This window comes from Ananas comosus, linkage group 19, assembly GCF_001540865.1.
Source record: "Ananas comosus cultivar F153 linkage group 19, ASM154086v1, whole genome shotgun sequence".
Taxonomy (NCBI): Eukaryota; Viridiplantae; Streptophyta; class Magnoliopsida; order Poales; family Bromeliaceae; genus Ananas; species Ananas comosus.
This window is the reverse complement of record NC_033639.1, coordinates 1,129,812-1,145,513: the sequence shown is the minus strand read 5'-3', so window position 1 is coordinate 1,145,513 and position 15,702 is coordinate 1,129,812. Positions and strand designations below refer to the sequence as shown.

Below are 15,702 nucleotides of genomic sequence, written 5' to 3'. Positions count from 1 at the left end.
ATCAATAGTTTAATTTGTATAGAATATTATCTATAATTTGATACAAAAATATGTCAAATAGTTCAAAGTACAAAATAATTATATAAAATATAGTATTATAATATGAAAAAAAAAATTTATGAGTTGAATATCTAATCTTTTCCGCCTCACATGTCTTTTCTTTCGCCTTCAATTTCTATATTATTTATTTTCATTTATGCAATCAAAAATAAATAAATTATATAGATAAATATTGGATTAAACTATCCAATCATATATAACTAAAATTAAAATTTTATATAAATAATAATTTTTTACTTTAAAAATATTCTGTATATTTTTTTCAAGCATACAATTAATAGCAAGATAGGCAACGGTGGGTATATGCTGTTACTTGGTAATTTGGAGAGCTTCCGGCTTGGCCACTTAGGGTGAGAGACAGAAAAAGAGAAAGAGAGAAACATATTGAAAATTTAGAGCTCTGTGAAATAAATAAAGAAAGAAAAAATGTATAAATTTAGTGAAATTTTACTCTTTTATTTGTCTATTGGTTTTGTTTTTATGGGCCAACAATATTGGCCAAATTTTAACTAAACTCAAGATTATTCACTCAGCCTATATATAATTAAAATATAATATATTTATATATTTTTTAATATACATATATAGTAGAACTACTATGCTATCGAAAATATAGAGAATTTGATGTTTTCGAATTTTTGACCCTTTGATTAAGAATTGTATGGTTGGGATGATTGCAGTCCCCCTAGGATTAAATAATATCCCTAGGATTGAGTGGTCCCTACAAGATAATAATAGTATTGATCCAAAGATAAAAAATGATTAAAGGGGTTGATCTAAGAATCAAAAAATCGAAAGCACCAGATCCTCTATACTTTTGATAGCATAGTAGCTCTACTATATATATATATATATATATTCGAGCTTTTCGAGCTTTTCGGGCCTAATTCGAACGAGCCGAGTATACTCAAGCTCGGCTTGAAATGAATTCGAGCCTTTTTTTTTGTTAAAGCTCGGCTCATTTAATTTCGAGTCGAGCTCGAGCGAGCCAAATATCAAGTCGAACGCGAGTCGAACGCGAGCCGGCTCGCTCATTTGCCAGCCTAGTCCTCTCATTCTATCTCTCTCTCTCTCTTTGTTCGTTCATCTCTCTCTCTAGAGAGGGGGAGATGGGTTGTCGCAGATCGTTCGTGGAGGTGCATCGGGATTCGCACTTCCCGCCGGAGAACCTCCCTTCGGCGTCTTCCGCCCCAAGGGCGGCGCGGAGGCGGCGGCGATGCGGCGGCGGCGGCGAGGCCGGGGGTGGCGATCGGGGAGTTCGTGCTCGACTCTCCGCGTGCCGCGGCGGGGCTCTTCGACGGCCCCGAGCTCAAGGGCTCCGATTGCTTCTTCCAGGTCCCTCCCCCCCCCTCCACAAAACCCTAACCCCCCTCTCTCTCTCTCGTTGCATTTTCGATACATCACTGTTTTTTTTTTAATTTGGTATTTTTTGAGATTTTTTTGGGAGAAATTAGTGCAGGGACCTGGTATATTGAAGCAGTTGATGTGCGTGATGCATATATACTTGGTAAAATTGTGTAGAGAGACTATCTTAACTTCTTAATTTTTGGAATTAAGTGATTTTAGCCAAAACAAATTGAGGAATTTATCAAATTTAATGACTCTAATTACTTTTTAGTAAATTTAACTTGGTCAATTAACGGTTAATGACTAATAGACTCATTAAATTTGATAAATCCTTTTAGTTAACTAAGTATAAACACTAAAGCAGAAGAATTTAGAAGCTAGAGGGTAAGAGTAATTGAAAAAAAGGGGTTGAGGGGACCATTTGAAATTACCTATAGTTGAGGGGTCTTCATACGTTTTTACCTGTATACTGTCCCCTGTGTATGCAGGGACAACCCAAAGTGGGGTGTACATCGGGCAAAAATTGTATGGACATGGTGTCCGAATTAGCATTTTTGGGGACACTCCGGATGGGCGCAGTGTGGCTCGCAGGTGCCCATCTTACCATCCCTTTCTTTTCCTCAAAAATTAAAAAAACGTCATTTTTTTTTTTTTTTGAGAGAGAAAGAAGTAGAGGAAGGAAAAGGGACGGTGGGATGGACGTCTGCGAGTCACGTGGCGCCCATCGAGAGCAATCCCCAAAAATGCTAATTTAAANCATATATGTACCCTTGGAACTCCTTTCATATAATTTATTTATAAAAATGGTACAATTCAAAAAACTCTATGTAATTTTTTTTTTTTTTTTTTTTTATTTTTGCCTGTGTACATCTTACACTCACTCTATCCCAAGGCCATTGATACTCTATTTGTCGCATTAATTTTTTTTATTCTTAGTAAAAACCATTTGGATTTTTTTCAATCCTAGGATGGAGGGTGTAAGATCTGCACCCTCCTTTTTGGGCGTACAGGAAGCATTTTTCTTGTTGTATCGACCACGATTTATTGTTGCATGGACGTGGTCTATACACCGGCTGTGGCCAAAACCTCAAAGGCCAAAATCTCAAACAAAAAGGCCAGTGACGCTTTGGCCCTCAAACTTTAATATGTTGTAAGTTTTTCCTCGAACTTTTAGAATTGTAGCAATCAAGTTCTGCCACCCAATTTAGTTGATTAAATGTTGATGCGTCGCTGATGTAAAAGTAACGTGACATATTAATTTCTGATGCATCGCCAATCAAAACAAGACTACCTCACTTCCACATTAGTGATACATTTATAAGTCAACTAAATTGGGATATATGACTTGATTTCAATAATTTCGAAAGTTCGAGCTAGAAATTGCAACAAATTATAGTTCGAGGACCAAATGTGCAATTTTCCCTTTAGATTACAATCCTAGTTCATTCTGATTTTGATTCTGTACCTGAACCAAACGCGCTGTTTGTATCTTGACGTATCTTAAAATTCATGACTTTAGATAATTGTTATTGTTGTTGTTGTTGTTATTATTATTATTATTATTTTGTGCAATGGCAATGACAATAGATCTTTTAGCGTAATTAATTTTTGCAACTACTTGATGCCAAGAAAATATGATTGAGTTTTGCAGACCCCGGTCTACATACCGCGGTCCATGCAACAATTTCTCCACAAAAAATAACCCAGTATTTTGGGTATTCACAGTAAAGAGTACCATTTAAGCACCTACCCATGAATAGAGGTACTGGCGAATTGCACCAACTATCTTTGAAATTCTTTTATAGGGGTGAAAGTTACCCGTACGTTTGCGCCGTGCCTCCTATATTCTTTTTCTCACCCACCAAACAATGAGAATGTCTTGGCATAGCACTTTGGTCTATGGACTTGTTCTGGGGAATAATTTCTGGATTCTTTTTTCTTGGATTTGAACTTGTGTTAATCTCTGGGAAGAGTCAAAAGTGTTCCTGCAGACAAATTATGGTTTCTATTTTTATGATCAGATAATTTGCATCACCAAAAAAATTAATCTTTCAGCAAACAGTGGAGGAATATAGAATAAGGTTAGGTGAACTACGCCACGTGCACTAACAGGGTAGATAACAGAAGAGAAACAAACATAAGTTTTTGCCATTGAATGCGGAAGTGCGATTGAACTCATGATCTCTTGGAACTGATAGGGCATAGAACTAGCTCTAATACCAATATACCATGTGACCCACCAATTCAAGCTCATAGGATATTATCTACGAATAGTCTTACTAGTTTCTTTGATGATTCTGGATGGAGAAAGGTTAGTGACTGTAGATTATTAAGTTAGCCAAGGCAACAGGATATTATGACACTACGAACTTTGAAGGACTGCAAAAAACACTTGTCCTTTTTATTTTATACTAATTTGATAGTAATTAGAGTGTTCAATTCAAATTGTAGGGATATATTTGAACTTTATGTTTGATTCTTGAATGTGTTAGCACTGTTCCAGTTAACTGACATAAGACTAGTTGTTATAATAACAGCCATCTCTCAACATGTTTCTTGAAATGGGGCGACCGGCTTGGAAGGAGGCGCGATCCACTCTCCAGAAAATTCTGTCAGGTATAGCTGCTATTTTTTGTGGTGACGAGCATGTTTATATTGTAATTTACTCTTTGCTTATGTTAATTTTCTACCATCTTATTAGAAAAATGGTTCTTTTCCTCTACTTTCATGCCATGTTCAAATTATTTTGGTTATCATAGTTGTCTAAATTATGTGCCTCTATTTGTTCCTTTGCAGCCGATGAGCCAGTATTACGTGATAATGCTACTTTAAGGGAAAAGTGCCTTCTGCCAATGGTATAAGTAACTTTTGCCTAGAGATTTTATCTGCCCATTTTTTCTTTCCGCAGCTAATGAGATGTTAATGCCATCTTTTGACCTAGCAGAGTGAGGTAGAGATGCTTTTGCCTATTGTAATAGGGGACTACACAGATTTTTTTTCATCTATGTACCATGCAAAGAATTGCGGGACAATTTTCCGAGGACCAGAAAATGCAATCGCACCAAACTGGTAAAGTTTCGGTTTATTTTATATGCACGTTGCATCATGTGTACTTCTTCTGGTGGTTTATTTAGGCACTTTTTGGCCACTAGTTGTGAAAGACTATAAACTGAGTACAAATTTGGATTTGTCGAGTAACTGTTAAGATGCTTTATTTTTGTGATATTAGGTGGTAATGCTAGTGGTTTGATTGTTGCTGCTTGAAAATAGATTAGGACTTTTGGGACATTAAATTCTGTTAACTGTGGATCAATGTGGTTGTTTGTCACAGAAAGAATAAATATGACGATGGATGGGAGAAATAAGAACTAGGTACCCAAGAGATAGAGAATGATGACTAATTAGATAGATGCTATCTTTCCTCCTGAACGGTTCGAGTTTATTCGGAGAAGGCAATAGTTCATGGTACAAGCAGAATTGTTTTGTGTCTAGAACAATTTCTTTGGTTGAAGACCTTATACATTCCATTGTCACCTTTTTTTTCATGTTATTTATTTATTTATTTTTTGACTCTTGATTAATAGATTGCTTGTATAGCCCTAGTGCTGCAATTCTCCTTCTACTCTTTGTGCCTAATAATTCTTTTGGTTTTTCTTGTTCTCTACACTTGCACTGAGTGCCACATATAGAGCTAGTACTTTATGTTTATTTGCAGCTCATGGAGTTCTTAAGCTCACTTTTTGGTTGAACTTTCAGGTTTCATCTTCCAATAGCTTATCATGGACGGGCATCATCTATAGTAATCTCTGGAACAGATATTGTTCGTCCAAGGTGTGCACATCACGAAAGGAATTTGGTATTCAGTGTTTAAATATTACTTTGATGTTGTAATGAGAAATATATTTGGCCATTTCCAACTATCGGATCAACCAAAAGATCATATGCTACAATTTTTTTTTTTTTTTCCCGTTTAGATGTTTAAGATATCCTTGTTTGTTCTTTTATGCATGTTATTCTCATTAGACTATATACAGCTGACTCATAATTGACACTTGCATTTCTGACATTCATAAGTGCATTTATGCCTATCTTTGTCCTTCATGAAGATTCATAGCACGCTCAAAGATTTTGTAACATTACTTTCTTGCTTGCTTAAGCATTCAAGTGAAGCTCTGTTCATTTTTTCGTCTTCCGCTTGCTCCTGAGTATTTCTTCTTCTACTTTAGGCTTGCTTGATTAGCACAATCTAAGCCTATCCTGGACCTGGATAACTATAACAAAATTTAAATATGCTTCTCATCATATTTACTTAAGGCCATAATATAGAGCATTAGTCTAATTTGAGAATGCTGACAATTGACTAATTTTGTTATCAGCTGCCAATCTATAATGCCAATCCACTCAAAGTGATGTTGAAATACTTCCATTCAAAAAAGAAAAAAGAAAAGAAAGTGGTGTTGAAATACATGACGAAAACAAAATCTGGCAAGAGTTGCGCCATAAGTCATACCGAATAATGCATTAGCTGAGGCTTATAAATAGAGTGGATAGTGGGAAGTTCCTCAAAAAATAGAAAAAATGTACAGAGTAAGATAATAGATTTCCTGCAGATAGTGATTATTGCAGCAGCGGAGTATACAAATAATTGGAAGCTCCTTGAGGAAATCTTGCTCAACCTTTCTCCTTGTGCTCCACTTATTTTTATTTTCTTTTTAAACAGGAGCTAGAATCTCTTAATCTCCTTTTCTCATATGTTTTACACGAAAGCTTGACTAGCTGATGATATGATGGATGACGTAAAGAAATGTACTGGCTTTGTGCCTACAATTTACAGAATTGTGCTGCAGCAAACAAATTTCTTTCTTGAACTTACCCAATTTCTTAATTCTAAATAATATAAAAGAATATGCCTCTTTGTTGTCTATTAGTTGAACTGGCAATATTCGTCAGTCCTCAGTGGATGTGCAATTAAGCCATTAAAGGGTCAAATCTGACTGATCTGATACATACATAGTTAACTGGCTTTACCAAGTAAGTCTAGCTTGGCCTTGAATTCAACCAATTAATATAATTTTTAAATTAGGCTATATTTGCACTAAGAAGATGTTTAATGTTTGGAATTCTCTTCTCAACATTTTTTTCTCGAACATTGTTTAAATTTTTATATATTGTTTTAGCTAAGTTTTACAAGGATTCAAATAGCCAGCTAAGATCCTTCTCTTTCAATTTTCTTGTCAGAGGCCAAGGTCATCCATCAGGAAATTCTCTACCGTATTTTGGGCCCTCTCAGAAGCTGGATTTTGAGCTCGAAATGGTTAGCCCATAGTGTTTATTTTCTTGTACTTAAGTTATTTTCATTCCCTTTTTACATATGACTCGATCACCATAGAGGATTTCATTTTTGCCCAGATTCTAGGTTGTGCATGCATGTTTTACTAAGTATGATTACTTTATGGTTCATAATCATCTCGTTGATGTTTAAAATTCTTGTTTCTAGGCGGCTATTGTTGGGCCAGGAAATGAGTTGGGCAAACCAATAGCTGTCGACAATGCAGCAGATCACATATTTGGACTGGTACTAATGAATGATTGGAGTGGTACTTTTCTTTTCTTTTGTTTTACTTCCCTTAGTTAAGAGTAAATAATGGACTTCTTTTCACCTACTAGTGATGTATCTTTACAGCGCGAGATATACAAGCATGGGAATATGTGCCTCTTGGGCCTTTCCTTGGAAAGAGCTTTGGTGATTAACTCAACTTCTTTTATTTTTTTTAATAACTTCGCTTGTGTTAATTTTTATCTTTATCATCTTACAAATCTCGTTTCTATGGTAGGTACAACAATTTCACCTTGGATTGTGACTTTAGATGCTTTAGAACCTTTTGCTTGCAATGCACCAATACAGGTGCTTTGGACTCTTCTTCATACTTCAGATTTCAAAAATGCACATATATACCCCAGTTTTTAGTGATGAATTTCATATTCTAGTTACAGCTAATATGCTCTTACTTGCAGGATCCTCCACCTTTGCCATATTTAGCAGAAAAGAAGCATATAAACTATGACATTCCTTTGGAAGTAGGTATTTTAATTTCTAATTTTCTATTCAGTTTGCTTAGTTGTTTATTGTGGACAACAAAATGCTTTTAAGATGTAAGGAGATTACCGTATGCTCTGATCATGCTATATTTTTTACTGCAAGGTTTGGATCAAACCTAAAGGCCATGACAATCCGTCAGTCATCACAAAGAGTAACTTTAAGCATCTGTAAGAATTTGCCACCTCATGTTGAATTTGTGAAAACCTTCTTTTTCACATCATAACCAATTAAACATTTTACATGCTGTCTTAGGTCCCCCCACCCCCCCTGAGTATGATGAAAAAACATGGTTTTTAGAATTACGACTTGTTTACCTCCTGTGCTACAATTTTTCAGGTATTGGACAGTGACACAACAACTTGCCCATCATACTGTTAATGGGTGCAACTTAAGACCGGGTGATCTGCTTGGAACCGGAACCATCAGCGGACCTGTAAGAAATAATTTGTTTTGTGATAGTAGTAAAAATATCTCTCTCATCAAGATATCCTCTTTCCTTTTCTTAAAAATTTTGTAATTTTGTAATTAGAACTTTTTTTTTTTGGTGGTTGCTTGATTGGGTTTATTCTAACATCAGTGTTATTTCAGGAACCAGAATCTTTGGGATGCTTGCTAGAGCTGACATGGAATGCAAAAAATTCGCTTACATTAGGGAGCTCAAGCCGTAAATATTTAGAAGATGGAGATGAAGTCACCTTTACTGCTTGTTCCAAGGTTTGATGTCGCCAAACTTTATTTTGTTGAGATGACTTTTTGGGAAGTTCAAAATCGAAAAGTTTCAATTTCAGTTTGAGTCAAGTTGAGCAATAGGCGTTTCGCTGCCATATCTTGTCGTGATTTTATTTATTATTGGGTGATTGATTATCGTTAGAGTACCTGTAGTTTAATTGTTCAGGCTGTCATATATTGCTCATAGAAGCTAATTTTGGCTGCATAAATTGCAAATCATTTGATCATTTTGACAACTCAGGCAGAATATGTATAATATGCACTGTAATTACAACGTGTTTTCCAAATACCTGTTTTGTTGGTGCTACAATGAAATGCCAACCTCCAATATTATCTGTTAGTTACAATTAGTTTTGTGTGACGCAAAGGTGGCCACTTTTTCTTTAAGGTAAACTATAATATGGCCCTGTGCTATGGTGCATTTCAAATCAGCGCCCTGTACTTTAATGTATCACTTTTGTGCTTTGAGCTTGCCATTCCATTTTTCCATAATGATCTTTTTGTCATCTCCGTGGGAGTTTGAGCTTGGTTTTTGATCGTACCTGGGTTGGACTTCGATTTAAACTTAACCCAAAATCCAATTTAAATCTGAAGTCTAACAGATTTTGTGTCAAGTTTAAATCAAACGTGACCCAAACATGTAGATTAAAGTTTAAAACCTTATCCGAACTCGGCCCTTCTTTGAAGTTTATCCTTTTCTTTGTTTCCCCTTTTTCCTTATCTTTGCTTTGTATAGTATTACTATATAAATATTTATTTGTGTAAATAGCTTGTTTGAAGTCTATATTCTTCTGTAGATGATATATAAATAGGGCAATGCTACCCAAAAACTGGGCGTAAATCTTACTCCCTAACCATTCAAGGGTCAATACTTCCACACTAGTCTTATCAATCTTTTCTTTTAATATTAAAAATCCAAAAAGGGTGTCTAAACCCTTGGATGAGTGGGTGAACAATTTACGCCCCGCTTTTGGGTGCAGAAGTAGCATTTCTTATGTGAACATTACTATATCAGTTTATGGGTTAATAATTCTAAAGCTTTTGCTTATTTTAATGGCCAAAGTTGATCTGTATGCAATATTTTGCAGGGCGAAGATTACAACATAGGATTTGGGACTTGCACTGGGAAGGTTCTGCCGTCATTATCCTGAGAAAAGCCAGCAACATAGAACCTTTGTGAGTTAGTAATACGACTCGGCTTTGACTGTCACTTATTGTATCATCAACAAGCTGGTAATAAAAAGAAACTTTTTCTATTATACGAATGTTATGTGTTAGCTGCAGTAAATGTGCTTCTGCAGCGCCCATGTTCGCATTTTTATGAGACAGGCAACTTCATCTATATTGATAAAACACAATTGTCCATGACATTTAAATGGGCTTATATATATATAATCTACTTACACCACCTAGTTGGGAATTTATGATTCATTGGTGGAGTTACTTTTGTCTTAGAAGTTTCTTAAAGAGGGGCATCTTCTGTTAAGTGCAAGGGCATATATATAAAGAAAAGGTAAAAATGCACAAAACTTATCTGAACTATGGACCATTTTGAATCGGCTACCCAACTTTTCAAAATTTTGATTTTACTATCCAACTTTTCAATTTGTTTGATTTGAGTCAGTCAACAACACTTGACTTCAAAATTTGAATGTGTCGTTTATCTTTACAAGTTCAAATCAAACAAATTGAAAGGTTGAGTAGTAAAATAAAAAATTTAAAAGGTTGAGCAGCTAAATTAAAATGGCCCATAGTTTAGATAAGTTCTATATGTTTTTACGTAAAAAAAAATTAAGGTCTGAAAGGGCATGTGTGAAAATTCCGATTTTGCTGGTACCTATGTATCTGTGTATGGAGTTGTAGCAGCTGGAGACTCATCCTTTGAGTTGCGCTTGATTATTATCATGTTTTGGTGCACTAAAAAAGTGATTGATGGAACCAATGGATAAGCTGTATGCATTATGGTGGGCCATTAATTGCATGAAACTAGGGCTTTGTATGTATCTGTGTGTAGAGTTGTAGCAGTTGGAGACATCCTTTCTGAGTTGCGCTTGATTATTATCATGTTTTGGTGCACTGAAAAGTGATTGATGGAACTAGTGGATAAGCTAGAATACATTCTTGTGGGCCATGAATTGCATGAAATTAGGGTTTTCAGGGTAAAGGCAACAACTACTACTGTAATGCCCCGATAGTCCCACACCGGATAGAAAAATAATTCTGATTAGAATATATGAGGCCTCACGCTAGTAATAATAGCCGGGCTTAAGCATTTTAGGTTGGTGGTTGGACCCAATGAGTTATTATTGCTAGCTAGTCTGGTTGTTATAATTGGTATCAGAGCTGAAAACCAGCCGAAAATGTGAAAGCTAAGTGCTATGCGGGGCAAAGTGCTACACCAACATGTTTGGTAAGAGCCACCTCTTAAATCCATAAGAGCCACCTCTAAAATCTCACATCGCCTGGTAATTCTGATCTGTATGTCTGTGATCTGGGTTTGGATTTGACAAGAACGTCATTGTCTAAACAGGGGAAGTTTGTAATGCCCCAATAGTCCCACATCATATGGAAAAATAATTCTGATTAGAATATATGAGGCCTCACGCTAGTAATAATAACCGGGCTTAAGTATTTTGGACCGGCGGGTTGAGCCCAATGAGTTATTATTGTTAGCAGGTCGCGTCGTTATAACTACAGACCCTAGCATCTCAATTATTTGGCCTAGATGCATAAAAGCTCCTTTAGTTTAATTATATTTTGTTGAATGATTCCTACTCTTCTAAGTTCTAACAGTAAAGTTGGCTTAAACACACCTCCATGATTGAGTGCTCCAGGTACCTTTCTTTTACCATCTCTTGAAAGATTTAGCATATGTGATTACTACACTTTTGGGGCCTGTTTAGATATTGGAACAACTTATCTGGTGATACCTTGTATAGTTTATATTTTTGTTACTATTGCATCTGGAAGTTTGATTTTAGTCCAGCAATGCGCCATCTGAATCGACAACTAGTACCATCGAATTTTATCTAGGCTATTTGGATTTCTTAGGTTCCGAATTTTGCGATTTTACGATATCATTTGCCGAGTGATAAAGTGATTTCGCATATACTTTACATGACCATTTGAATACTATACGCATATGATGTCATAAAATTGCAAAATTCCGAAGCTAAGAAGTTCATATAGTCTAAGTCAAATTTCACGGTACCGATCATCAATTCAAATGTTCTATCATTGTAAATGGTGTAGAAATGTAAACGGTCTAATCTATTTCTAGAAGTATTCTAGTGTTTTCTTACTCCTCAATAACCAATTACACATCACCTGTGCACATAAAAGAGACATTGAGATTAGTACTGAATAAGATATTTATGCATCCAAGCAAGCCAATGCCCTAATTTCGAAGATCATTATTACAAAGGCAAGCCTACTAAAGTGGTAATGAGATGTGACATGACATGCAATATCATGTCCCTTGGATGAATTTCCTTCTATAGTAAATCTCATAGAGATATGATGTAGGCTTCAATCAAACCACCTTTTTTTTGGGTCAATAGTTCAAGAAAAAGCCATCACCAAATGAAAAACCTATGTACATTTTTCATCCTGCTTAGCACCAAGATTGAATTAGATAGGATAATACGAGATATTATGTTCAGCGAGAGAGAGGATTAAGCAACTCGGAGACGTCAGATGTCACGACAGGTTGAGGCATTTGATAAACCAACCTCTCGTGAACTTCAATGCCTTTTGAGTCATTAAATTGTTTTTCTGTCCCATCTTAACTGTCTTCTTATCCTATCTTATCCAATTTTGGGGCCAGACAAGCTCTTTATTCAATCAACACCCCGGAGGAAGTTCGCAATAAGCATCATAGTCCTCGTCCTGCGCTTGGTTCTTTGCTTGTTCTTGCTTGTTGTTGCTGTTTCCTTTTCCTTTGTCCACCCCTCTCTGATGCTCCTTGTTGCTTACCTGTTAGGAAAAAGAAAAATATCTAGTAAAACATTTCACATTAATGAAAAAGAAATTGAATCACACAAGAAATAAGCTACTAATGGATTGAATCTTACTTTCCTTGATCTTGTGGCGGAACGATAGTCGAACGCGGTTTTCCTCCGCGAAACACTCCTCGTAGCCTTCAACCTGTTCTTAACATGTCTATATCCACCTCTAGGAGTCTGATAAGGTGTGCTGATGCTACTACCATCAAAGCTCACACATACATCATTGGACCCACAACTTTCCCTCTCCTCGATTGCGACATCGAATCTCTTCTTGATCAAAATTGATCTCTTCTCGATCGAAATCGTGTCGAAGTGCTTACTTAGACAATCCTCCGCCGATGAACTCTCGGGAGGTCGAGCTGCCATCCATCTCTCGAGCCAACTCCACCCTATGTTGGGTTCGGTTTGGTCGGACCAAGTCAATCTCTTCTTCGTGTTGCAGGTTCTCAGCTGAGTTTGAATCAGTTGATAAGCATTGTTTTCTTAAAATGCATACTAACATTTTGAATCTAGTGTGTTGATTTATTCGGTTTACCTGTTGAGAAAAGGCATAGGCAAGAGCTCTTTCGCGCCGATTTGTCGCCTCGAGTCTATTTTGGATTCGCAGTTTCAATTCATTGCAGCTCACTGTGCTATCATCCCACTCTTCCTACAAATGAGTCGAGTCGATTCATCAAAATCACCATTTGAAATTTGGATGTATTTTTCTTGTATGAACAAGATTTTTCGATTATCAGCTAGGGTAGGGAGATCCTCATGAGTTACTACTAACTAATACTAATTTCTACATCTATTTGATATGGCTTGTAGAACAGTTTCTCTATTCGGGAAGCAGTATAGTCGATGTTTGGCACGGAGGAATTCTGAGAGCTCTTGTTCTGAATGTTAAAATGAGCTTTTGGGGCCCTAAGCGCAGAAGCTCCAATCTGAATCTTTCTATTCTGCTTCTAGCTAAAGCAGCTAGTTGTTCGTGGTGCCCTAATGAAAAACTAAGTTACAATGCTATTTCGAACAACTCTACGTAAAACATTACAATAACGAAATTGAAAGACCACATGTTACAGAAACAAAACAATAAACAGACAAAGGAAAGAAAACAAGGGCTAGTGATTTACCTTCACCCTGAATACCTGCGGCCGAGCTCTCTGCTGCACCTTTTGCTGCATTTCAACACTCTCCTCACTAAATCCAAGTGTGTCAACTGATCCTCCTACTTGAACTTCAGTCGACGAAGCCACCGACGCAGAATCAGGGTTTCCAGTTCCTCCAGATTCATCTCTTTCACCTAACTTTTTCATCTGTTTAAGTTGCCGTCTCACCTGAAATCAAAGAACCGAAAGTGGGGATGAAATATTTCAATCTTAGAGAGGTTTCTTTTGCTAGTAAAAGGCTATGAATAACTTGTTAAGTAGAGATTACAACAAATAGTAAAGCTGAATTGCAGGAAATCCCCCTGTGAATTGCACACTACCACACTGAAATATTTAAGGCTATAAACTTAACCTCCTCATACTACAATTTTTGTCACTTTGCTCTCCCTGCATTGGTATTCCTTAGATGACAATAAAATGCAGGTTTTTATATCCCTAGGGGTTAATGAGAAAATCATGGGAAAAGCTTCAGATATTCTCCCTGTGGTTCACTTTTTTTTCACTTTAGTACCATATAGTTTTAACTGTATAACTTAAATACCCTGTGGGTTCTGTTTTCGTTTTCTGTTAACACTCCTGCTACCTCCTCTGGTAAAACCATTATATGCCACATATATGCGTTGGAGATGTCCCACGGAGATCGATAAAAAAGGCGTGAAAAATCGATAAGAAAGGCATGTGACCCCCTAGGGCATAATCCTGATCGTTTTATGAGAGTCTCCGATGGCAAGAACGACGATTTACAATGCACATCTGCGGCACATAATGATTTTAATGGAGGAGATAACAGAGGCGCTACCAAAAAGTGAAAACATAAATCGAAATGGCGGTAAACCACAGGAATGTTTCTGAAGTTTTTCCAAAATCATGATATTTACAGGGGGGTTTTCCCTGCGGTTTAGTCAGAAAGTAACACATAAAATGAGAGTTGAAGAATAACAAAAAGTATGCACTTATGTTAATACATCTTATTCTAGATATCTAATGTAAGTTCTCGAGTAATAAAAATTAACCATGAAGCCTTTAAATGCAGATTGGATCAAGATTGCAGCATCCTCCTCCTCCCTCGATGATTTTGTAGTCGTTCTCGTCGACGTCATTGCCGATAATGATGAGTTCTCCTCCTCAGTGCTTGTTTCTTCATGCTCTTCTGATTTAATTGCTTGATGAATGCTCTCCTCTCCATCATCTGCAGAAGCTTCAGCAGCAGGTTGTAGTACAGTTGCTTCAGAGCTCTTAGAAGAAGCTATTTCATCCTCTTCATGATCTGAATTGAACTCATCTCCACAAAGGTAGTGTCTAACTGAGCTCCATCTGTTCTTATGTTCAACACAACTCCTTTCCTGCCGCAGCCAAAAATGCTTTGAGAAAGCAAAAAAAAAAATCTATATTAGAGACTCAACCCTTTATCTTATCCTTCTGTTGTGCATTTCATGATCCTTATGATTTATGAATTGAATTTCCAATAGACTAATCTGAAATAGGCCTCTTAAGTTCATAGATTTTAATTGACCCTCTTAACTTCTTAATTTTTATCTGAATTTCTATGCTTATCAAATTTAACAGCTATATTAGCTATTAGCCATTAATTGTTGCAATTTTATTTATTGAAAAGTGATTAAAACTAATCCAATTTTGCAAACCACTATTTAATTGAATGAGATTCTGAATTTAATTGAACAAAGACCATTCAAATCAGGAAAATTAAATGTTAAAGAGGTATCAGTAACTATAGTTGAGGGATTCTCATACACTTCTGCCAAGGAACAACAACAACATTAACAACAACAACAACAACAACAACAACAACAGTGAGGAAATTTAGAGGAGTTAGTGCCAATAGAGGAGAGAGTTGTACATTGCTGAAGCTGCGCCCGTCGGCAGAAGCTCGGCTTTTCGAGAAGACTCTCCTAACCAGACCTCCACCCAAACCCATCTCAGAAGAGAATTCTGTCACATTGGTTTCACCCTCTCTCTTTCTCTCTCTTTAAACCCAGATTAAGAAAATGCTAGGAATTGTAGCAAAACTGATCTAGTCTCACTCTACAGTACTATGTATACTATGGACTAAACACTCAGGGAGCATCTATCTCCTTAAGAACACTACCTACAAAGAAATTGTTGTGTTTTTTTTTCTAAAAAAAATTTGTTGCTTTGTGTAAAGGCATAAGCATTTGATTGGTAGAGCCATTGTGGAGGCACTGTGGGGGTAATAATCATGTTNCCCCCCCCCCATGTGTTAGTTTACAATTTTGCAGGGGTGGATGTGGGTGGCTTTAGAGCTGGAGATGGGCAGTGTTTTGTTGTT

General features: G+C 36.6%; 2 protein-coding genes across 2 annotated transcripts; one reads left to right on the top strand and one right to left on the bottom strand.

The window, feature by feature from the left end:
* Positions 1,155 to 9,667, top strand: LOC109725149 (fumarylacetoacetase). Its single transcript, XM_020254231.1, is given in 16 exon segments — positions 1,155 to 1,227; positions 1,230 to 1,279; positions 1,282 to 1,395; positions 3,945 to 4,023; positions 4,204 to 4,262; positions 4,352 to 4,476; positions 5,164 to 5,238; positions 6,646 to 6,721; positions 6,905 to 7,004; positions 7,091 to 7,150; positions 7,242 to 7,312; positions 7,423 to 7,485; positions 7,610 to 7,674; positions 7,844 to 7,940; positions 8,096 to 8,221; positions 9,325 to 9,667. Coding segments are annotated over 16 exon segments (1,281 nt in total). The 5' UTR covers positions 1,155 to 1,169; the 3' UTR covers positions 9,388 to 9,667.
* On the bottom strand, positions 11,567 to 15,569 carry LOC109724858 (protein IQ-DOMAIN 1). The gene is made up of 6 exons (XM_020253799.1): positions 15,253 to 15,569; positions 14,408 to 14,755; positions 13,359 to 13,562; positions 12,779 to 12,892; positions 12,310 to 12,693; positions 11,567 to 12,211 (listed from the first exon to the last, which is right to left on the bottom strand). The coding sequence occupies exons 1-6, from the start codon at positions 15,328 to 15,330 to the stop codon at positions 12,080 to 12,082; spliced, it is 1,260 nt and encodes a 419-aa protein (XP_020109388.1). The 5' UTR covers positions 15,331 to 15,569; the 3' UTR covers positions 11,567 to 12,079.

What these genes read in the sequence shown, in the direction of transcription:
- LOC109724858 (XM_020253799.1), bottom strand. Translation starts at nt 15,330, where the DNA reads ATGGGTTTGGGTGGAGGTCTGGTTAGGAGAGTCTTCTCGAAAAGCCGA. An exon ending in ACGGGCGCAGCTTCAGCAAT is followed by an intron (nt 14,756 to 15,252) that starts GTACAACTCTCT and finishes GCTTTCTCAAAG; the next exon opens with CATTTTTGGCTGCGGCAGGA. An exon ending in CCGCCACAAGATCAAGGAAA is followed by an intron (nt 12,212 to 12,309) that starts GTAAGATTCAAT and finishes TTTTCCTAACAG; the next exon opens with GTAAGCAACAAGGAGCATCA.